At 33.1% G+C, this 24,513-nt stretch overlaps 1 protein-coding gene across 1 annotated transcript; it reads left to right on the top strand.

The window, feature by feature from the left end:
• The first annotated feature begins 1,618 nt into the window (after window positions 1–1,618).
• LOC114304713 (large ribosomal subunit protein eL15) lies at window positions 1,619–6,106 on the top strand. Its single transcript, XM_028249872.2, has 4 exons — window positions 1,619–2,005; window positions 2,853–3,019; window positions 4,237–4,434; window positions 5,672–6,106. Exons 1-4 carry the CDS (start codon window positions 2,002–2,004, stop codon window positions 5,915–5,917), a joined length of 615 nt encoding a protein of 204 aa, XP_028105673.2. The 5' UTR covers window positions 1,619–2,001; the 3' UTR covers window positions 5,918–6,106.
• The last annotated feature ends 18,407 nt before the right edge of the window (window positions 6,107–24,513 follow it).

Raw genomic sequence — 24,513 nt, 5'->3', positions numbered from 1 at the left:
CCTTGGTCTGAAAAAAAGATTATTCGACATCAATTTTTTACAGAGTCATGTGCCCACTTAGTAATGTGGCATATGATATAAAAATAAAAATAAAAAGACGAGAGAGAGAGAAAGAGAAAATAATCACATTTAAATTTGGGTAAAAATAAAAAACCAAAAGCTTGCTTGGAAAAGGCTAAATCATAGAAAAACAAGTATGAAAAAACCCAGCAAGCAACATTTTTTTTTTTAATAATTACCAAGCACATAGGCTTTTTTTAGATTTTAAAAAGCAAAAAAAAAAAAAAAAAAACCGACGATAACAACAACAATAATAAACAGCCATTAAAAAGAGATTGACAAATCTCATCCAAATTTTACTCATATTTTTAGGCTCAGTTTGATTAAAAAGAAAATTTAGTAGAAAGTGAAAGTAAAAAAAAATAAAGTGAAAGAAAAGAAATAGAAAAGAAAATATATTTTCTCTCAAGCATTTGATTAAGATGAAAATTTTGTAAGAAAATATAGAAAAATTTAAAAATTTAGTTATGGATACTCATACATTCAATTTTTCTTGTGTTTTTTGCAAGAAATAAAAAATTAGTTACAATACTAATTTAAGTTGTACAAGAAAATTAATTTTCTTATACATTCTATCACTTTCAAGCTAAATAAATTTATAGAAGTTAAAAAAAAAAAAAAAAAAATTCTCTTTCTATCACTTTCTACATATTTCATTCTAAGCAAACTAAGCCTAATAAATGAAGGGGAATCAAATATTTAATCAAAAATTTTAAGACTATTTTGTAGATCTAAAATTTACCACCACTTTACCATTAGTAAAATATTTATTTAAATTTATACTTAAACATGAATTTATACATATTTTATACTTGGACAAATTACAAATATATTTTTGAAATTTGTTTAAAATACGAATTGTTTTATGCAGTTTGAAGAATTACAAATATTCCCCTGTCATATTTTTTATTTAACAAAATTAACTGAAAGAATGAAATTGTTAACTGCTTTCCTATACAATAATAAAGTTACCAACTTTTTTAATTGAAATATATTTATAACATTATTAAAAATTATTAATTGACTTGATAGTTTTATAAAATTTAAAACTTCAAGAAACATAATATAATTTTCAAAATTATAAAGGACAATTAATATTTTAAACAAACCTCCTTCAAGGGGTGTATTTATAATTTATTAATTTTGTTTTTGGGACCGGTTTCACCCCAATCCTTTTTTGAAGGTGCTATTTGACCTAATGGGCCCACTTTTGGGCTCTGTTTTAATGATGCAAACCGTTTATATTTTAAAGTTCGTCGAGTACAATCATTTTGCAAAAAATAAGTTGATTAGATAACGGAAACCACGTGTTCGGATCAATTTTGTAAACAAAAATATATGGTAAAAAAATAAAATGTTCATATAAAATTGATCTAAACACATGTTTCTATTACCCAATCCACTTAATTTTTTACAAGAATAATGTACTTGACAAATTTTAATACGTGAACAAGTTAGATCATCGAAGTGGGGCCCAAAAACCGGCCTAATAAGCCAAATTAGACTGTCTAATCCGATGAAGGAGTGAATACAATCCCGCTCCTTTATTTTTAGCCAAAGGGCCAGCTCATATTCAAAACAGTAATACTACAATTTCAAAAAAAATTACTTCAAATTTATCTAAAAATATCAATTTATGACTTAAATTCATTTTATATTTAAACTCATACTCAATCAATTCAATCTCCACCGTATACACATCACACCCAGAATTTTCTAGGCCCGTAAATTTGGGTGTTTTTTTTTTTTTTTTTCAAAATCAAACGGCTATCGTATTGCCCATTTTGTAGTGGCAATTCGCATAAAACCCGTTTAACATTCGGGTCATTTTGGTCAATTAAACAGACGCATATATATACACTGCATTCTAAAACCCTAATTCTCTCCGTCCCAATCTCATCTCACTGTCGTCGCAGGAGCAGCAGCACCAACTGAACAACCATGGGTACGCATTTGTCGATCTGTTTTCATCTCTGGATACATTTAGTTAGTTCTCTTTCAATATTAATCTAAACCCTAGTTTTCGCTGATTATGATTCAAGATAATGTACTGTTTCATTTCCCGTTTCTCTTTTTTTGTTAGTTTGATTGATGGGTCTTTTAATATGATGTCATTTTTCAGAATTTGGGATATGGGGTTATTCTCACACCATTGTTAATGAATTTTGCTTTGAGTTTTGTGAGATAATGAGTTGTTTTGGCTCTTGTTAATGATTGATTATTAGGTCATCTCCAGCACTTAAACAAATTTTTACTCAATGAAATTTGAGTAAAACCTTAATTTGATATGAAGCACTTCAATGGATAAACTCAGTCTTAAACATTAATTTTAGCAAAAGCTGAAGTTATGGCAGAGTTGTAAATTTGAAAGCTACAAAATGATTTTGAAAACTTTGAGTAAACATTTGAGTGTCCCGTAAAAAAAAGAAAAAAAAAAAAAGAAGGTAAAATTCAAATTTGATATAAGTTTGAGTCAAGGAGTGGAGAGGTTTTTGAGTGGTTTTTACCAAAATTTAAATTTGATATAGGTTTGAGTCTAGGGTTGGCGATGCCTGGACATTTGTATGTTAGTACGCGTCTGTGTTTGTAATTATTATAGACTGGTATGACTAGGAGCTGTTCATCCTAAATTGAATTTTGATTCATACTAGGTTTTCTCATTGGTTCTGAGTATTAGCATTATTTATGGTGATACGCATACAAACACATATGTGAGCACAAAAATGCATTTAGAAATGGGGTACTGACTTCTGATATGTGAGTTTTGTGTTTCTATACGGGAATAATGTTAGGGGCTTACACTTATGTGTCGGAGCTCTGGAGGAAGAAGCAATCGGATGTGATGAGGTTTTTGCTGAGGGTGAGGTGCTGGGAATATCGCCAGCTTCCTTCCATTGTGCGCGTCACACACCCTACTCGCCCTGATAAAGCTCGCCGTTTGGGTTACAAGGCCAAGCAGGTATATGATGTGTGTTTGATGTTCACTTCTACTTGGTGTTGTCTTCTCTTTTTACCTTCTTTTTTTTTCTCCCAATTTTGTGGTTTTTTTGTTCATTGCTTGTTCCTGTGAACAGATTGGTAATTTTTCTGGTTTGTTTCTGATTGATTCTGATTCCTTCACCTTTAGTGAATGTGGACATGATTGACCTATGTCTTGCTCTTTTGTTTTGTTTTGTTTTTTTTTTTTTTTATGCCTTAGAATTACTAAAGTGGCACAGGTTTGCTCATTCCCCTCCCCCCACCCCCCACCCAAATAAATTTGCGAGGCAAACATGTAGGACATATGTGGGAATTATAAGTTTAATGGCTGCTTTTGGTAGATAAGCTATCCTGTGAAGTATGGTTTACTTCATTTCTTATAATCAAGTTTTTCATTGGCCACAAGAGATTTCATATGATTGCCACTTCTCAAATGTGGGGTTTGATTGATTGTGATTTTAACTGAATGAACTTAATGTTTTCACAATCAATGTGTCTGCTTGGTTTTGTTTTGATATGATAAGCAATTAACTAGTTTTGAGCGGTGTCTAATAATAGACATTCTGGAATTTTCTGTTCTGATTAAAAAATTGGATGTTCAACAAATTCATGCTAAAAATTTATGCTAGTTGTACACAACATTAAACATGCATAGATGGTCTAAAGTTTCTGTTTTCTTCTCTTTCCATTTTTAACCCCATTTTTTGTTTGGGGAAAAAAGAGGGGTGGGCATTTTCTAGTCTTATATGTGATGAGTAGTGAGGATACTACAGGTGCTATTTTTGCATTCTTTTTCTGGTGTTTGAATATTTTTCTTGCTTGTGTTTTTATGCTTGGTGACCATGGTCGTTAAAATCGCAATCCGGATCGTACGATCGTACGATCCTATGATCCTACTTTGCCAAAACGATCCAGATCGTTGTAGGATCGATGTTATAACAGGATCGCAAGTAGGATCGTGTAGGATCGTATGGGATCGTATAGGATCGTAGGTAGGATCGCAAGTAGAATCGTAGATTTTATGATTTTTCACCTTATTTTTAATATGTATCATTTTAATTATTATTTTTATCTTTTTTTCTAATAGAAAGTAGGATCTTACGATCCTCGATCCAATCCACCAGACCCTCTCACCGAGCCTACTTAGGATCCCGATTTTAACAACCTTGTTGGTGACTGAAGTAATTATTTGTTTAGGGTTATGTCATCTATCGTGTCCGTGTAAGACGTGGTGGACGGAAGAGACCAGTTCCTAAGGGAATTGTATATGGTAAACCCACAAATCAAGGTGTTACTCAGCTGAAATTCCAACGCAGCAAGCGCTCAGTTGCAGAGGAACGTGCTGGTCGGAAATTAGGTGGTCTCAAGGTTCTTAACTCATACTGGATCAATGAGGTTAGTATGAATTACATATGCTTTCATCTCACATTTTAACATCTCACGCTGTGCGAATTTTTCATGCGAATTTTTCTTATGGAAATGTACAGTTTTCTTGTTCAGACCACCATAAGCCGTTTATTATATATACTAATAACACGCAAATGAATATATTTATCAAAAAAGAAAAGAAGCAAATGAAGATAGCGACAAGAAAATTGTTTTACCATGAGATGTATTGGCAAAACTATTATAATGGGATATTTTTGGACCTTCTGACATCATCTTGTGGTTTTTGGATTCGTTAACCTTGTTTTGATAGAATGCCTAATTATTGGTTTGAGGTATATGTTTCTATACCTATAAAGCATGGACACAGTTTCAAGGTATAGATACGATGTGACAAAACCTAGGGAAAAAAAAGAAGATATTGGTACGACCAAGATACCTTAATTATATTCACCCAAAAGCAGATCTTAATTTTAAAAAAAAGGTATTGTATTATACATAACCCCAAGAAAGGTGAGAAACAATTATTAGGAATTAGATCCTAATTTAAAAGCCAATAGTCAGTTTACTCTTTTTTTTTATATATATATTTATATTTCTAAACTATTTATATTGTTGTGCTTTTCCCTTTCACACTTAGAAGTGTTATATTCAAAAGTATTGTACACAAGTTTGATAGTTGAAATCCAATTTAGTATTGTTTTGTTTTTTTTTTTATTTATCTTTGTTTTCCGTAAGGTATGGATAATATGGATATGAGACACATTGTATGATGCATTAAGGACATGTCAATTTAATAAATTTTGAAACAGTTTGATAATACAATCTCTCACTATTTTCTTAAAACTAAGTATTAAAAAGCTGTTATTGTATTTATCCTAACATTTGTTTGTACTCTAATACTATGCAAAAATTATTACAATATCAACTTTATAATAGTTCGGAAATGTGATATAGAGTATCTAAAAAGTATCCGATACTTCTCAAAATTTTAAAAAATTAATTAGGTTTAGGAAGTATCGGATACGTATTCGTGAGTATCCGTGAGTATCCGTGGAGTATCAATAACTTATATAGGTACGATACAGAGATGACTCCCTTTTAGAAGTATTTGTGATAGGTTGGGCTTGTCCTTGCTAAGAAACATGTGCCAATTGCTGGATTTGGTCCAGGAATGTCGTTTGAGCTGCTAAAGAGATATTGTCCGGAAGTTGGCATTTGTAATTCTCGCCATTTATTCTTTCAGGATTCTACTTACAAATACTTTGAGGTAATCTTGGTTGATCCTGCCCACAATGCAATCCGTAATGACCCGAGGATCAACTGGATCTGCAACCCTGTTCACAAGCACAGAGAGCTTCGAGGACTCACCTCGGCTGGGAAGAAATACAGGGGTCTTCGTGGAAAGGGACATTTGCACCACAAGGCACGACCATCGCGAAGGGCTACCTGGAAGAGGAACAACACACTCTCTCTTCGGCGCTACCGTTAATTTTTGCGACGTTGGGGTTCTTGTTATCATCGTAGTTTTGGGCCTCTTTGTTGTAGGATTTTTTATTCTTGCTTTGAGACCAACAGTTTTGGGTTTATTGGTTTGAGGTTTTGAGTTATTTGAGATGATATTTGATCATATTTAACTTATTATTGGAATTTTTTTTTTTTTTTGGTTGGGAGATAGTCATATATTTGTTGTTGGGGATGAGCCTTGTGTTTCTTTGAGGTTGAGATGCTTTGATGCCTACACTGAAATTGATTGGAAATGGGCATAATCATGATTTATTGAAATCAATTATACACCCTACTATCTGATTCCCAGGCAAATCAAGTGAAGAAGAATGATATAGCATTTTCACAATAAATGAATTTTATCTTGTTACATCCTTGTTCATTTAAAAAAAAAAAAAACCTAGTTCAAATATTCAGATTTTTTATTTTTTAATGTTTAATTGTGTTAATCCAGTCTTTAATGTACAAGAAGTATTTCAATTTAATTTCTCACTCTAACTCTGTTAATTAATACCTAATTTAAACATTAGGGAAAATTGAAATGCTATATATGCACTGGAGATCAGATTGATATAATTATTGATTGCTTGAATTAGGGGGCATACTTTGTATTATTTTCATCTTTTGGAAACAGAGAAAAGTTATTTACCTACCTATTTTTCTAAACTGTTAATTTTATTTTTGCCCCCCAAAAACAATCAACTTTTTAGAATAAAAATTAGTCCTATATTTTGGATTTATGATCTATATAATCTCATATTTTTTTTTTGTGATCTATTTAGTCTTTTTGGATGTGTAAGGACTCATTTGTCCGTTATATTGAGGTGTCATACTTGAAAAAAAATATATACTAAAGAGTTTAATTTTTTTAGAGTATCATATCATACCCGTCACAACATTGCATTTTGAAAAAAGTAAACTAAATAGTTTTTAATTTTTTTAGAATATCACATTATAATTTTAATTCTTTTAGAGTGTCGTATCATATCTATCATGATGAAGTGTCATATGTTGTATTTGGAAAAAGTACAATAAAGAGTTTTTATTTTTTTTTGGAGTGTCACACCATACTAGTCACGTTGTCACATTTGAGAAAAGTACATTAATAAGTTTTTTATTTTTTTAGAGTGTCATATCATACCCGTCACATTAAAGTGTCACATGTTACATTTGAAAAAAGTACACTAAGAAATTTTTAAATTTTTTGTAGTGTCACATCATATCCGTCACGTTGTCATATTTGAAAAAAAATATACTTGGGAGTTTTTTGTTTTTTAAAGTATCATATCATACCCATCACGTTGGAGTCTCATATTAATACTTGTCACATTAATAAAAGAGTATAGTTGTCTACCAAAACACTACTAAAATCGAAAAAATACTACACGGAAAGAAATTCTCCACTAATAAGATTCAACAGATCAATAAAATAAATTAAGATTAATTGAAATACTTATTTATGAGATATGATTTATTAATAAATATCCCTAAAAATTGGCGGGTGCTTCTAAATTTTTCGTTACTTTTGTTTTTATAGACACGAAATACAAAAACATGACCAATATGAAGTTTATTAATTACTGGAAAAAAAATTAATTATTCTGATATCAAGTATTGAACTGAATTTTTGTTTAGCAATTGATATCCAACTATGAATTTTTATTCGTGGTAAATATCCAAATAAAAAAAATAGTATAAGTTAAAAATTTTGTGATGTGAAAATAGCATTAATTAAAAAAAATAAAAATAAAAAATAGTCCATTGCATTGATTAATGGGTTAAATCTTAAAACCCAAACAGTATTCAGTCGCCCTTGTGCACTCCCATAAAGTCAATGCGTTTGTTTGGTAACCAAAAAAATCAATGGATTAAAAAGTAATGAAGACAAAAAAAATGTCACCAACATTCTTCATACTTAGATTTGGTTTTCATCAGAAATATAAAGACAAAGGGAAAAAGTAATGAAAACATCGATGTTTTGTAATTTACTGAAATTTCTTTGAATTTCAACCAAGCAATAGAGTTTGAGTTGAGACTAAGGAAAGTAAGTGCAAACACCACAAGCGCCGCTGTCTCCACCCATAATCTCTCACTCTCTTTTGCACTGCCCACCTGCTCTTCAACCACTAACCCTTTCCCACCTGCAGATCGTATTCTTTTTGCACGCTATCTTGTTTTGTTTTGTTTTGTTTTGTTTTATTTTGTCCTGAGTTAGGGTGGGGATAATTTTGTTCTTTCTTCTTAGAAAATAACGTTAATTGTGTGGGGATCTTTAAATGCACTCTAAATTTTTTCGTTTTTAATACATCATTTCTTAAGACACTTCATTGTTGAGTGTTTGTAAATTGGGTTGGGTCAGATAACTTTTCATTTGTCATCTATCTAAATGTAAGTTGATTGAAAAAAATCAATCTGCATCCGTCTGTCTAGTTAGCAGATGTGAATTGAGCAGATCGTGCAGATTGGTCGATAAATGCGAATTAATTTGACGATTTGAATTTTACTATTTTGAGCCTTTCCCTTCTTGTTCCTCCGCCCCTTCATCTTCGCTTCTTGATGCCCCCATCAATTTCCTTCCATTCCTACCTCAACCTCTTTTGTTCCTTCCTTTCAAACCACAACTCTAGGCCTAAGCCCACCACCCACCCTCACCACCCACCCTCATATATATATATATAGAGAGAGAGAGTAGCACATGTAGAAGGAAGGGGATGTGGATGAAGAGAACTTATTTTTTACTTCTAGGATAATATCATTTGATATTCATTTGTTAAAACAACAAGATCCAGTGCTTTTTTGTGGATTTTTAAAGAATAATTTGACAAATGTTAAGTGATAAATACCACTCGTAGAAGAGGGAGACGGTAAGGATTAGGGAGTGGCATAGGGCTAGGGCGGGGCAAAAAGGTTTGGGAATGATTGGCCACAATTGAGGCTAGGGTTGTCCCTTTTGGTAGTTTGATTTAAAGATAAAATAATATTTATTTATTTATTTTAATACTTTTTTTAATTTTAAAATGAGGTGTGCAACAAATTTTTAAATTTCCTTTAAAGGCTCCTCAATGCTACCTACTAAGAAAAATGTTCAAATTTTGAAATCTGTAAATTATATTCATCTTAATATGCAACATACATTGAAATTATGATTATTTTTTAAACTATTTTTTCTAGGACATCACATTTATGAGGATAGAACGGTATTGTATGTACAAAAACCCATTAAATAAAAAAATATATGTTTACAAAACCAAGTAGAAGTGACTAGTGTAGACTCCATCTTTGAGTTCAAATCTTACCATTGTAGCTTCTCTTTCATTTATTCCCTTAGAAGAAAAACTATTGAGCATTGAATGCCAATAGCAAGAGTACACCCACCATCTAAACATATAATCATAGAACATTGTTCTAGAATCTATGATTATATGCATAACTCAAATGTTATAAAGTTGGATTAAATAAAATGTCAGTCTCAAAAGTATGTATTTTGTTCTATTTTAAATTAAAATATTTTAATGACAAGTCAATTTGAATTCAACTTATATAATTTGCAACCATGCTGCAGACCCCCAGTGAGGTGGCGAGCCCCCACTGGTTGAAACTCAAAAAAAAAAAAAACTAAAATAAAACAGTTTTTTTTTTGTCCAATCATGGGGCGCCACCTCACTAGGGGTCGACCTCCAGTGGGGGTCCGAAGCATTTTTCTATAATTTGTGTTTAAATGGTTCTCACACTATTTCTATCCAAATTTTATAACATAAGCAGGGGTAATATTTTTTTTAAAGGACAATTTGAACAAAAATGGCGGTAGAAATCATTTAAACACAAATTAATTAAGTTAAAAACTAAATTGAAATGTTAAAAATTAAAATAACACAAAGTTCTAGCATAAGTAATGAATGAGAAGGCTATAAAGAAGCCAAGAGTGATGATTCATAGGACACCCACAGGTGAATGTATGGTATGGGTTGTCCTCCAGTGTCACTCTAATAAGTGACCTACAACAACTTCAATTGGTAATTATAAGCTTTGAAAGCTTAGGTAAGAAAAAAGCTGAAAAAAATAAAAGAAAATTTGGAACATATGATTAAAGATGTGGACTCACTAGGGGTATAGGAAAGTATCCAACAAACAAAAACAAAGACCTAGACTTGTATTATCTTCTAAAACAACAATGATGATAGGTTTGAGTTTTTTTTTTTCGCTTTAAAGACTCCCTAATGGATTTGGTACCTTGTCTTTGCGTCAAAATGAAGACATCTTTGAATGCCACAAATACATATTTTAGTCAAAAAGAAAATGTAAATTTTAATTTTTCTACTAAATAAATAATCAAATATTTCACATAAGTGGACTAATGTGAGACATTTAGTCATTTATTTGATAGAAAATTTGATATCTCTAACATTACCTTAGTCAAAAAATCAAAAAAATTACTATAAATTGTCACATCATTCTCTCTACTAAAAAGTCAAAAAATTACTAAAATAACTTATCCTCAAATGAGACTTAAAGTGCTCAAAAAAATAAGTAATTACTTAGCCAAAAAAGACAAGGAGAGTAGAAAAATAAATTATAGGTCCCATTTGTGTGAATAAATTATTTAAATTATTTAAGTAGAAAAATACATTTTTTCACACACTTTTGTGTGTGAATAATACATAAAATATTAATAGTTCAAAATAAGAACTTTATATTCAAAACAGCGTAACTGTCCCACTTACAATTATAGGTCTCATTATTTTACATCAATCAAAAAATATGTGAACAAAATCGGACTCGTCCAGCAGTAGAGTCAAAAAATTAAGTCAGAGTAGGCAACGATTCATTATAACATTAGAATTTATTTATTTTTTTCATAACCAACAATGATAAAATGATATAAATTATTTAAGCTAACAATAAACGTAAAGTCAGAGAGAACTAAGACACTATGTTGTCCTTATATATATATAAGGTAACATATTAATATAAGTGTTCCAGTAATGTTATATAAATAATTATTATTTTATTTTTTTTTCGCAATCTGACAAAGCTCCGATTTTATTAATAAAATATGTCCATTTCATATTTTAACGTTTTAATACTCCGTGCCACATCAGTTTGTAATATATATATATATATATATATTGTTTGTATATTATTTTTCAAAATATTTACGAGGAAAGTGAAGGGGTTTTAAGAGTGGCTAAAAAAAACAATAAAAAAAAAATATGAAAACCATAAATAAAATATTATGAATGTGTATAAGTAGATGTTAGACTCTGGTAACTCTAAAATAAAATATGAAAGGGGGAGAAAACAAGAAGATCATATATAAAAACCACAAATTGCATATATAATAATATATACATATATGAATGTGTATAAGTAGATGCTATATACCCAATTAAGATCATCCTTAAAATGAAAGGTTGAGAAAATTCTCACACTCTCATCCCTTACTTGGTTTTCATTTTATTTATTTATTTATTTTTAAAATCACTTTAGAAGGTCTAAGTCACTTGGTTGTCGATTTATGAAATCTTCATATACTCTCTTTTTTTTATTCAAATCTTCAAATACTCTCAAAAAACACAAATGGAGGTAGATTTCCCCTCTCCCATCTTCACATTAAAGCTACTTTAATTTAGCAACACCAAATTGATAGAACATGACATGTAATGATGAATATGGGTCCACTTCTGAAATCCTTTGTCACCTCACCTTCATCAAATCTCTTACTAGTAAAAATAAAAAGTAAAAACAAAAATTTCACAGGATAAGGGGAAAAAAAGGTTTATTTTGTGATTATTGTAATAGTTCATTAATCACATGAATCTGTTAATAATCTTCTTTCTTATCACCAAAAAAAAAAAACTTTACTTATTTTAAGTTTTTTATGGTTATTAAACTACAAAATTAACTGGTAGATGAAACCCTCATCTGTTCACTTAGTTGGAAGGATCATCCTAACATTTAAATTTTCTTTTTATTTTAAAAAAAAAACTAAATATATTTACTATAAAACTACAGAAGTTCTATGGTACACACTGTTCAAAAAATGTATATTATATGCACTATGTTACGCGTTATTGTAGTGTATATCATGTGTTTTATGATAAATATTACATAATTTTTTGATAATTGTAAGAAAATAGAAAACTCTATTTTAACAAAAGTTTTCTGCATAATATGTCCAGAATAATATGACAGTGGAATTTTCTGCACATTTTGTTTAATTTTTCTATTTACATAATGGTCCCGTTTGGTAGAGTTGTGGGAAAGTAATTATAACTTATATCCTAACAGCTTATAACTTATAACTGTGAACATAAGCTGATTTTTGACTTATAAATTAAGCTTCTCCTCCCCCACTCAAAGAATAAGTTGATTTTTGACTTACAAAAAAACTATAAGCTGTATTGTTAAGCTGAACTAAACACATCAAAATAGTTTAAATTAAGCTAAAAGTTAAAATAAGCTGAAAATAATTCCTACCAAACATGGGCAACATCACTTAAATTACTCTTAAAAGAAAGGTGGGGGCCGGTGTGGGGTTGTTAACTCATCTTGTTAAGGGATGGATGCTAAGTAGAAAGTAATTTATAAAAAATACAAAATAAAAAAACTTTGGATGGTGTTTTCTCTCACATGGGCATTTCACACACCTTCAAAGCCTAATGATTTTGTTCTCCACTAAGCCAAGAAGTGTTATAATGTGATGAAAAGAAAGGCTCTTTCTTGACAAAAGAAGGGTGTGATTGGGAAGTCAAACAGCGGGGGGTGCCCATTTGGTTGTGCTGTCTTTGCACTGTGGAGGTGATCCACTCCACAGCCTTTCTATCAAACTCGAAGTGGGTTCCACAAAGCCTCATTTATGAAAATATTTTATGTAATGGATGTATTGCCCCCTATTTGGAAAAAAATGTTATATTTAAATTATAATTATTTTATTTTTTTTCTCAATCATTAAATTAATTATAAAAAAAAAATCAACTATTATTCTAAATACAACTTTTTTACTCAAAATGAAATAATAAAAAAGTCAAAAAACTAATTAAAATAGCCAAGTTTCCAAACGAGCCCATTATAGTGTGGTATATTTCTTTGGGTGGGAGGCTGTTCGGGTTCGATTTTGATAACTTAAATTATTTATTTTATAAGATTTTTTTTTTTGTGTACGTTATTAAAAAAATCAGGCAAATGCGTTAATTATAAACTATTTTATCATGTTGGTCACCGAAAATAATAAATGGTCTATTTTTAAAAATAAATTTATTATCTATTTTTTTACAAACGTGTTAATTTGAACATGTTATAATTATTGGATTAATTTAATTTTTCGTGTGGATAATGTACACAAAGAGTCTTATAAATTGAACGATTCAGATTAAAACAAGATCCGTAATAAAGCCTGGGAATCCAAACAAAACCCTCCAATCTAAATTTGGAACTAAAGGAAATTGCTTTCTATTTTTATAGATCTCACGTATATCACATATATGTGAGAGAGAAATGTATATCATCGAGATATCTCGTTATACAAATACAATATATTATGCGTGACTTCTAATTTTTACTCAAAATTTGTCATTGGACTCATTTTTTTTATTTCATTTTATTTATTTTTAAAAAGCATCTGATTTATAAAAAAAAAAAAAATTGAAGTTGTTTGTATATTTGTAAAAATTAATTTTTCATAAAAAAGAAGGGTATTTTTTATTCAATTCCAACATCATTCTCTAAAAGGGCCACCACTCCTTTTACTTTGCACCACAGCATCTTGGGATCTTCCCTTGAAATTTCTTTGCTTGGTTCGTTATGTTATTCTCAGTTGTGAACTTTGCCACATATATTTTATTTGAATAATGATATTCATAGTTTTTTTTTTTTTTTTGATAAATAACAAATATATTTTTTAAATTTATTAAAAATACAAATTTTACTTTGAGAAATTACATCTTACCCTTGAGATTTCTAATCATATAACAAATGTGCTTCTCCATTAATCAATGGTTAAATCAAACTATTAGAGTGTATATGATGTAAATAAAATTATTATTATTATTTTTTGTTTAGAATTACTTAAATTAATTGTATGAAGGTAAAAACTTTCTTTTATTTTTTATTTTTTCTATCTTACCTTCTGTGTTTTCAATTTCTTCTCAACTAATAATATTAGTTTATCCAACCATTGTACCACCCTCTTCCACTCTTGATTAACACCACCGTCATTATTGTATAAGCATTTGGTGTATGGCCAAACAGAATTGAAGAATATTGTACTGACGTAGAGAGAGGGAGTTGGTGGTTGATGGATGAAAATGAAGATAATATGATAATTTTATCTTTTTGGAATTAGAGGGTATTTGGGTAATTTTATTTTTTTCTATTAAGTCACTCGTAAAATATATATATATATATATATATATATATTGACAAGGGGATAGTTATAATTTTCAAAATATGAGGGAAAAATTCATATTTTTAACAAACTTTCATGGGTGTATTTATAATTTATTATTATTGTTATTATTATTATTATTATTATTATTATTATTATTTACACTGTTTTCGTTAGAGGTTAAAAGATAAAAAAGAGTGAGATGTTTAAAGTAGAGTCTCATTGCTAAATATGTTTGGTTTTGAATTTTTAAAAATAATTATTAAGTTTTTAAGTTTTTTTGTTTTAATCTTTTCGTGTTGTATTGTTTTTAATATATTTTTTTAAAATTTTAGTTATTTTAATTATTTTGTATTTTTTATATGCACATCATCTAAATGCATTTAAAAAGTAAAATATTTATAAAAAATCTATAAAAAAAAAATTCAATAAATATAAAAAAAAATATGAATATATATTGAATCTTTGTTCTTTTAGTATATTTTAATATATATTTTTCATTTATTCAATTCTTTTTTATATTTTTCACAAGTAAAATTTAAATTAGGTGAATCAAAAAAAAAAAAAAACTAAAAATAACAAAACATAAAAAAAAATAATTTAAAACACAGTTATTTTAAAAAACTCAAAAGAAACACACAATACTTGCTATCAAGGTTTTAAAAAACGGCCGCAACTATTACATAACAACGGTTGCAGCCGTTTTTTAAAACCTTGATGGGAAATATTGCGTTACGGCCACTATAGTGGTGTAATGAAAATTCACATATGCAACGGCCGTTTCAGTGTTACGTAATGGCCGTAGTAGTACCATAACAACCGTAATGGTCCATTACATACTGTTACAATATTCTAAATAGCTTCATTTTCACCAAAAAAATACAAAAATACAAAAAAAGAGCAAATACTCAAGTGATTCAAGCCCAAAGAAAAAATCTTACATCAATTTTTTTTTCTTTATAATTTATAATTTATTTTTTATTTTTTATTTCATTACATTAGCATGTAAAATAAAAAATAGGGCACTCGGTCCATAAATCCAATTTTAGATTTTCTTTGGTAAAAAATCCTCACTCTAAAATACTTTGTCTATAAGGATAAGTTCCTACAAAATGGCCAAACTGCCCATCTATATATATATTGTATACATTTTCCAAAACTCATTCGCCCTCTCTTTGTTTAGACTACTCTCTCTCCCAAAACACACAAACACACGCTCTCTCTCTCTCTCTCTCTCTCTCTCTCTCTCTCTCTCTCTCTCTCTCTCTCTCTAGTTTTCTTTATTTGAAAACCCTAGTTCTACCATGGAAGCTTTCGGATCAAAAGGTTCGGGGGACCTCCACCGTCGGCATGGCGCCAATACGCTCTCTTTCCTCAATCAAGATCCTTTTTGTTCATCTCTGTCACTTTCTCTCGCCGCAATGATCTCTCTCACCGACATGTATTATATAGAGCAAAGTGGTTAATTACCTGGGGTTTCAAGGTAAGCAAAGCATTTCTAGATCCATTCATTAGGACAAGCACTACTCTTCCACATCCAAAGCCGCTTCGATCCTTCCTAGAATAATTATCTACTCGGAAAACCAATTGTCCATTGCTACTATCGAAAATTGTGAATCCATTGGTCCCTTGAAAACTCATGCTCGATCTCTTCCACACTATCAACACTTGATCATCACTTTCACTACTACTACTATCAATTTGATATTGACTTTAATTTCATATTTATCATTCTTAATGTAGTATTTGTTTCTGATTTTTCTTTTTTTTAAAAAAATTTCCCAAATTTTTTGAAATTTTATCCTATTCATGAAAGTTCTACAATATATATATATATATATATAGATATATCTGTCTATTTCTATATCTTGTTCGTTGATTTGTTGATAATTTGTGGAAAACATCCTCTACAGCAACTGTACGAGCAAGAAATAATTTTCTCGTATAATCCTGTTGATCAAGTCCGCGCTCCTCCAAACGTCGTCGCTTTACTCCCTGAAAACACAAACGTGAGCTGGCCGGCGGGTGTATGCCGGATACCTCTCCGATGCCTAAGTCAGTAAAATAGACAAATAGATAGAAGCTCTGTGTATTCGAAAATTAAAATTGTGTTACCTCTCCATAGGTAATGGTATGAGCTTTTACAGGTTCCGCGTGGCACAATCTTAGTAGGACTCTTATTCCTCCATGCAGAGTCCTCTTAGGAATCACACTCCTGAAAGATAATGCTTATCCTTCAACACCCCCCTCACTGCCTAAACCAAGTGAGATGGTCCTAGCTCGGTGGCATATCCAAACGACCGAGCTAGCATTATCATGATACAATGACGATGTAACCGAGCTAACAATACTCAGGCTACATTTATCCCGGTGCTTTATTAGTAACATGTACCTCGGCTTTGCCTGTAGACCGTGCTAATCCATAGCGTACTTGGATCGAGCTACTCAACAGTAAGGTTCTAAATAGAAACCAAAAAATACCTCGGCTCAAAATGGTTTGACCGGGCTAACTGTCACCACGCCGACCATGGTGACCGAGCTAACCACCAAGCTCTTTCGGACCGGGCTATCTGCAAGGCTCCTCTGGACCGAACTAATTACAAGGCCTTTTTACTTAGCCCTTCTTACTGTGGCCCACTGAATGGCCCATTACCCAGCTCAGCCCAATTTACATATAAATTACCCTCTCAATTGCCCCTTAATTCCATCTGCGCAGCATGATAGGGATTACCTGTTACCAGCCGAGCTAAAAAACTTTAGCCTTTTAACCGGGCTAAAAAACTTTAGCCTTCCAACCGAGCTAAATTCACACCGTGCTACCAATCTGTCCGGTCAAAATGTCTCTTCAATCGTACTAAAACTGAGTCGCTTCTCATTCCGAGTACACGTGGCATACTATCATTAGCCCAATGCAGCTGTCACACCGTCTTCGAATTTCGCGTAATTTGAACAGTCCCGCCCAATTTCTCTTTCTTCACACAAAAATCACTCATTTTGAATCTATCACGTCTACTATTCATCTTCTCTCTTTTTCTTGCTTGAACCTCCATTGCTGCCACTTTTGTACCCGCGAAGCTTGCATTTTCAACATCACCTTCGTGGTTTCAGACCTACATCCTTCCTTCTCAAATCTGTAAGTAGCTCGATCCTTTTTTGCTTTCCGTTTGACTGGTTTCATGTACTATTTGTATATACGTGTTTTCTCACAACACTTTTCAAATTAGTTTTCTCTGTAACGAGTAAGAACAACTTGAACAGTACCCATAACTACTGATTTTTTGCAAAAAAAACTGAACTGGGATGTCTTAGATCCGAAATCATACTCCAACCGGACTAGGAAGTAGTTTGTAGTAGGTGCGAGCCTTAGCAAAACTGAACAACCAAGATAAGACTTTATGAACACTTGTAGTTTCAATAAGTCTAAATACCTTGTGCTTTACTGGTCGAGCTAGGAATTACGTTAGGTTCGCGCAGTACTGTGCTAGAAAGCCTCAACCACCGACCGAACTATAACTTGGGGCTAAACCAGCTTCCTTAGTCAAAACCGAACTAAGAATGCTGCCCCAAATGTTCAACAGGACTAAAGACCTTCACTCAAACCGGGCTAAGAATGGATAGTATCCCTTGTAGCCGAGCTAGGACTTCATTTATCGAGCCTTTGTTTCTTTTAGCACAGTCCAATGATCTGTGCTTAACACATTTCTTTTTTACTTTGCAGACTCTGACTAGGTTGCCCAGGCACTCCTCTGATCATCCAACCGAGATAACCAATCCTCATCTCAGCACCGACCTAGCACTTGAGGCTTATTTACATATAACTTAAGACCTTATGGGTAAATATAGATTTTTGGTAAACACCCCAGGTGCTATGGCCAAGTTCCGAAGGGACTACTATATCCCTGACGATGTCCACATCACCCTAGCCGAACTAGATGTCACACCATGGGGAAACCCTGGATTTGTTCATTTTACCCTTCTTTCCATTGTAGAAACCGGACTAAGATTCCCTGTACAGCCTCTTCTCTATGAATTCCTTAGGCAAACGAACCTCTGCCCTACCTAGCTTTCCACAAATTCGTACCGTATAATAAATGGTATCGCCGAGCTAAACCGTCGGGCTGGCCTTAACCTCGGTTTAGCTGAGCTCTTCCATCAATACTCCATAGGATCGGCTGAAGATGGTTGGGTTTACTATTTAAGAATAAGGCGCCGTCGTGAAAAGATAATAAAAAATACCCCGAATAAAGATGTGAATGACGATGATTTCTTTTGGGTGTCTGGGAACTTTGAGGACCAATAAGCCCAGATCCCGGGCGATAGAATAAATTGGAACAAGGGTGTAGCTGGTAGGATTACCTCGACTCAATTCCATGCTTTTCTTTACTTTGGTTTCTTATCTTGAACCGTACTAACTGTTATCTTTCTTCATGCAGATTTGAACTTCCTTAAGTCTCAGTATAGCTACCCAAACTTAAACGTACTTCGTGCCATACTCCGATATCCAAACAAAGGTTGGGCTGAGTTACTGAATTTCGAACCAACCTACCGATATAGCAGCCGCAGGAAGACCAGAGTGACCGATTTCCTCCTTGAACCTTCGCCAGAGCCAGATCCATCCTTGTCTCAAATCAATCTCATCCCACTAACCGCCGAACAAGAAATGGCCAAGAAGAGAGCCGTACGAGCACTCCTCACCGAGACAAACCGGCCCGAGGTACCACAAGCCGGTCAAGCCCAGGAGGCCGTGGTAGCCCTGTCATCCCATCAGCCCGAATCATCTCAGACTCGTAAGTGCGCTCGGTCTTCCACTACCGAACCATGCCTCGTCGATGAAGACGAACCTGTGCTTTCCCCAACCGAAGTACCGAGCCCCCAACCTGAAAGCCCAGACCGAGCTAACTCTGATTGGGCACCGAGATTAACATATCAGAACCGAGCCATCAGACCAACAGATTCAGTGGTGGCAGATAAAGACCACATGCTGGCCTTCAACCTGGCTAAGAGCGTGTGTCTGCCCCCTGATATGGATCACCACGCCCACCTTACTGAGCTAAAAGCTATCCGCTCGGCCACCAAATCAATGGTGCTGGTGAGTACTCCTTCATTTGTTTTCCTGTTTCATGCAACTGTTAGCTCGGTTCTCACTCAAAATTGCTTACCACATTTATCCAGGCCATGCAAAAGAACCAAATTGCTCATAAGCGTGTGCTAGAGCTACGCAAAACAACAAGGCAAGCTGTGGTAGAGGCTAAGAAGAAGATGGCCGAGCTAAATGAGGCCAAACAAAAAATGGCCGAGCTACAATCTGAGGTTACCCGCCTCATCGGTGTAGTTGACTCCGCTAAGGTGGAGAAACAAAAAGCTTTGACCGAGCTGAAGGACTACTACCTGCGTGAGCTTGCCACCATTGAGGAGAAGAAGAAGGCTGAGATAACTGAACTTGAGAAGAAGATTGGCGATGCGGAAGACCGTGGCTATAAAGAAGGTGAAGCAACCTACATCTTGCAGTGCGAAGCTGCCAAGGATCTATTTTTCAAGTGTGGGTGGAAAGCGGTGGTGGAACAGCTCGGTCACGGTCCAGAGACTGAGGTTTTCCTGAACCCTCAATCGTACTTCATACCGAGCTGTATGGCGGAGTATGCAGCCGCCATTCAGCAAAAATTCCTTGAATCTAAAGATGATGAAGAAGAGACCGTGCCAAACAATGCCCCGGTCATCAATGATCCTGCCATCTAGTCAGCTCCGGTTGAACCACCGGTGGAAGACTTGACAACCGAGCTACCAACTGAACTCGGGCTCCGAGTTGAACTGGATGCTGATCTTGATGACCTGTTTGCTTGACTTTGTATTTTTTTCTTTTTACTTTTGGAAAGAAAACTGTAACCGAGCTGAAATCCCACCATTTTTTAACTCTTGATTTGCACTCTTAATGAAATCTTCTCTTGTTCGAACTATTATTTCGGTTAACTTTCATGCATGTACTTTACTCTGTAATCTGAATGAAGTATAATATTCTCTAGCCGAGATACTTTATCCCGGTCTTAATTTTTTGTAATCTGACTGGCCATACCTGCCAACCTCTTCAGCCTAGATCCTTATCTCGGCTGAAGAACAATAAGTGTTGGTTTTGCCAGCCAACCTCTTTAACTTAGATCCTTATCTCGGTTGAAGAACAATAAGTGTTGGTTTTTCCAGCCAACCTCTTCAACCTAGATCCTTATCTCGGTTGAAGAACAATAAGTGTTGATTTTTCCAGCCAACCTCTTCAGCCTAGATCCTTATCTCGGCTGAAGAACAATAAGTGTTGGTTTTTTCAGCCAACCTCTTCAACCTAAATCCTTATCTCGGTTGAAGAACAATAAGTGTTGGTTTTTCCAGCCAACCTCTTCAGCTTAGATCCTTATCTCGGCTGAAGAACAATAAGTGTTGGTTTTTCCAGCCAACCTCTAAGTTAGTTATTCCTACCAACCTGGAGTAAAGTGTTTGGTTATTCCGACCAAACGTCCTGCAGCCTGGATCCTTATTCTGGGCTTAGGAGGGGTATTGGTTTTTCCAGCCAACCACTAAGTTGGTTATTCCTGCCAACCTTGAGTTTAGTGTTTGGTTATTCCGACCAAACGTCTTGCAGCCTGGATCCTTATCCTAGGCTTAGGAGGGGTGTTGGTTACCAGGAGAAGAGGAACTCCTTACCTCAAATCTGTTGAAGCCGAACAATGAAAATCTGGAACAACGTAGATATGGCGGTCAAAAGATCACTGTCGTTTGATTGTTGCTGTTGTTGATGAATGTTGTGATGAATGTTGTTGATGAGATCTGCAATGGTTCAACAGATAGGGAAGAGAGAAAAAGACTCTAATAAATAGTGGATTCATGAATAAATATTTTTAACAGATAGAAAAAAAATTTAAACAAATAAGTTTTTGAATAGTGGATATGATCTGTTCAAATAAATTAAACATGAGAATTTCAAGAGATATAAAGAAAATAGATGTGTAAAAATTCAACAAATAGCAAAATTTAAACAGATAGGGCAAAAAAATTAAACAGATAGAGAAAAAATTTGAACATATATATATAAATTTGAACAGATAGGTAAAAAATTTAAACAGATAGTCAACAAAAAGGCAAACAGATAAAAAAAGTTAAAGGGTAAAATTAGAAGCAAAATGTCTTATAGGACTTCTTACCAAATTATTTCACAAAGAGTGGATTTCTTACAAACAAAACAAAATCCACTGGATCTAATGTTTTAGACACTTTCTAAGTTGGATTTATCATCAATTTTCTCTAAAATGTATATAAATAGTGGTTGTATTTATTTTTATAATTATTTTATTTAATATTTAATTGTAAATATTTTTTATTTTGTTACTGTAATATATTGTCTAAAAAATGTCTTTAAAAAAAATAAATAAAATCAGTAGCTCAAAAATAATTTTTATTTATGGTACTATTTTTTATTTTTACCATCATATCATTTAATATTTAATTCTAAATAATTTTATTAATTTAACTGTAAAGTGTTGCATAAAAAAAGAAAAATGCTTGGAATCCCTTTTTTTTTTTGGGACCCCCACAACCCCCTTTGGATCTCAACCACACATCAATGGTTGAGATCCAAAGGAAGTTGTAGAGGTCCTAAAAAAAAAGGTCTCAATCATTGTTGAAAAAATAATTTGTTTATAACACAATTTTTATTTTTATAATTATTTCATTTAATAATTATGAATATTTTTTATTTAGTTAATTCAAATATTGGTTAAAAATAATTTATAGACATTCAAAATCAATTATTCTTAAAGTCATTAACTATTGAAATAAAAAATAAAAAATTTCATTTATAGTGATTTAAAAATATAAAATATATTGAATCATACTTAAAAACTAACAAAAATTAATTAAAATTAATTTTAAATCCTAATAAATGTAATTCTAAAAAAAAAAAATATGTATCGATAATTTTTTTTTCAAATTATACAAGACATAAAAAAATCACAATTTTAATTACCACAATCATAACCGCTACACTATCACCTTTACCCTTCACAACCACACTACCACAATTGTTACGGCAACAACAATAGCAACCGCTTCCGCTATTGAAACCTTGGTTCCCATTAATTAGGACTTGCTGCTGTGCCTTGCTATGCCCTTTCTTGGGAGTTGGTTCTGAATGTTTTTTTGATAATTTAAACCATTTATATTGTAGGATTCATCCAAAATATTATTTATATAAAAATTAACAACAATGATTCATCCCACTAAAAACATCATCACTAATAGCACTAATGTATTAAAAAAGTAAAAAAAAAAAAAAAAAAACACAACTCCAAAACCAAAACATCACATCATTAATGACGGGACCCACTGCCACCTAATTAGTGGGAGCACTAATTAGTGCTCCCAAGCATTTTTCAAAAATTAAATATTAATAACTCCATGATTAGGTCTTAATTGCTTTTAAAAATTTATGAAAATATGTCAACCGTTAATCTTTATAAAAATAAATGTGTTGACTATAGCGTTGTGGATATCCAATCAACTTAATTTTTTACATAAATGATCTATTTGATGAAACCTACAATATAACGGTTCAGATTATAAAAAAAACTCGGGACGACACTCCACAAAATAGCATATCACCCTGCTGTGCCCCAGATTCCCCATTAATTGCATGCTGTACTGTAGCCGGTTGATTTGCAGGATGCTTTGCCGACGGGAATGTACAGTACAACAGTTGCAGCTCTATTAAGAGCGGGAACCTGCCATCCTCAACTTCGTTGACCCTCAACTTCTCCAACAACCTATTATGTGAAAATAAGAAGCGGCAAGGATTGGTTGATTTACTTGATTGGCCAGTCGAGCACAAACTCTTAAGAATGGTCGTGAACGGGCGGGGGTCGATTCTTTTCGATGATCAGGTACACTGAACACCAACCCAATCTCGACGAACAAAATCAAACTACAAGCAACTACATCAACAACTTGACGTGAACGGCCACTTTCTTGGAACTCATTCATAGGCGCTTTCTCTTACTTCTACTTCTATCACTATATAAATAAATAGAATAACATGCTATATGCAGATCAACCAACGGAAAAAGGTCAAGTAGTGGACGGCAAAGAGGTATTGAGACTGAGCACAATCGGGAATAAGAAGACTCGACTTGCATGTGTAAAGCATATAGTTTTCTCTAAGAATAAGGGTTGAATGTAGCCCAGCCAAGCAAGGTAGCGATTGAGCAGGGAAGGAAATGGCTGAAATCTCCCTATCTGATCTAGGTGCAGATCGAGAAGGATCTGTAAACCTTTCTTCTCTTATGATTTTTTCAACTTTGTTTGGTTTAGTGATTGATATCTTAGAGAGTCTAAGCCCGTTAGTGATTGGCTCGACCCGCGGCTTCTAGCTCTTGAAAAAAAGTTTGGTTCTTATTTACCGGTTGTGTTTAAGCTTTGTAGGGGGTTAAGGTTTAACCGATAGCTGTCTCCCTACCTACTTTATCTTTGCGTTGATCCTATGCTTATCTCTCTCTCCTACGCTCTTCGATAGGTTGATGGCTATCTGCCCACTTCTCCATTTCTTCTTCCTTATAGTGTGCAAACACGAGCAAGCTGCTAAGTGATAAAAGAAAGAAGAACTCATCTGCCCTTCCGGTATGGATCGGGAATTCCTACTTAAAGAATAACAGAGGCTCGTTTAATGAGCTGGAGCCTATCTTACTAATAATAATGAAGGGCCATTGAAAAAGTAGGCGATTGAAAGACCGGTACGCTCTAAAAAAAAGTCAAAGATAAGCTTGCATTCTAGAAACGGTAGCTTCCGAAGGATATAGATAGAGTGGAAGCCTTCAGCCTTTTTTTTTTACTATTCTATAGGTTTCGGCCGAAACGTACACGAGTAAGAGGAGATATGACCTCTTATAAAACTACTTTTCTTTTCCATATGATAATAATAGAACAATTCTTCAATGTCGTCAACCTCTTCTATGACCTGCTTTATGGGCTCAGCCAAGCTTCCATCCAAACACGAGGAACCGTTGTTATCAGTAGCACATGAATTCTTATAAATGAAGCAGCCTTCACTCCACTATCATTGCTGGTCTTTCTCTTTCTGTTTATAGACTTTTCCTTTGGAAAGAAGCGATTGAAGAGTTTGCTTCAGACCGAAAGATAAGAGTACAGCTATAACAAGGCAAGGG

Source organism: Camellia sinensis, chromosome 8, assembly GCF_055761805.1.
Source record: "Camellia sinensis isolate YWXY chromosome 8, ASM5576180v1, whole genome shotgun sequence".
Taxonomy (NCBI): domain Eukaryota; kingdom Viridiplantae; phylum Streptophyta; class Magnoliopsida; order Ericales; family Theaceae; genus Camellia; species Camellia sinensis.
Note: the sequence above shows the minus strand (reverse complement) of the source record. Positions and strands in the feature narration are given on the sequence as shown.

Excerpts from the sequence above, each read along its gene's own strand:
- LOC114304713 (XM_028249872.2), top strand. Across the intron at positions 3,020-4,236 it reads TGGGTTACAAGGCCAAGCAG|GGTTATGTCATCTATCGTGT; the intron begins GTATATGATGTG and ends TTATTTGTTTAG. Across the intron at positions 4,435-5,671 it reads ACTCATACTGGATCAATGAG|GATTCTACTTACAAATACTT; the intron begins GTTAGTATGAAT and ends TTATTCTTTCAG.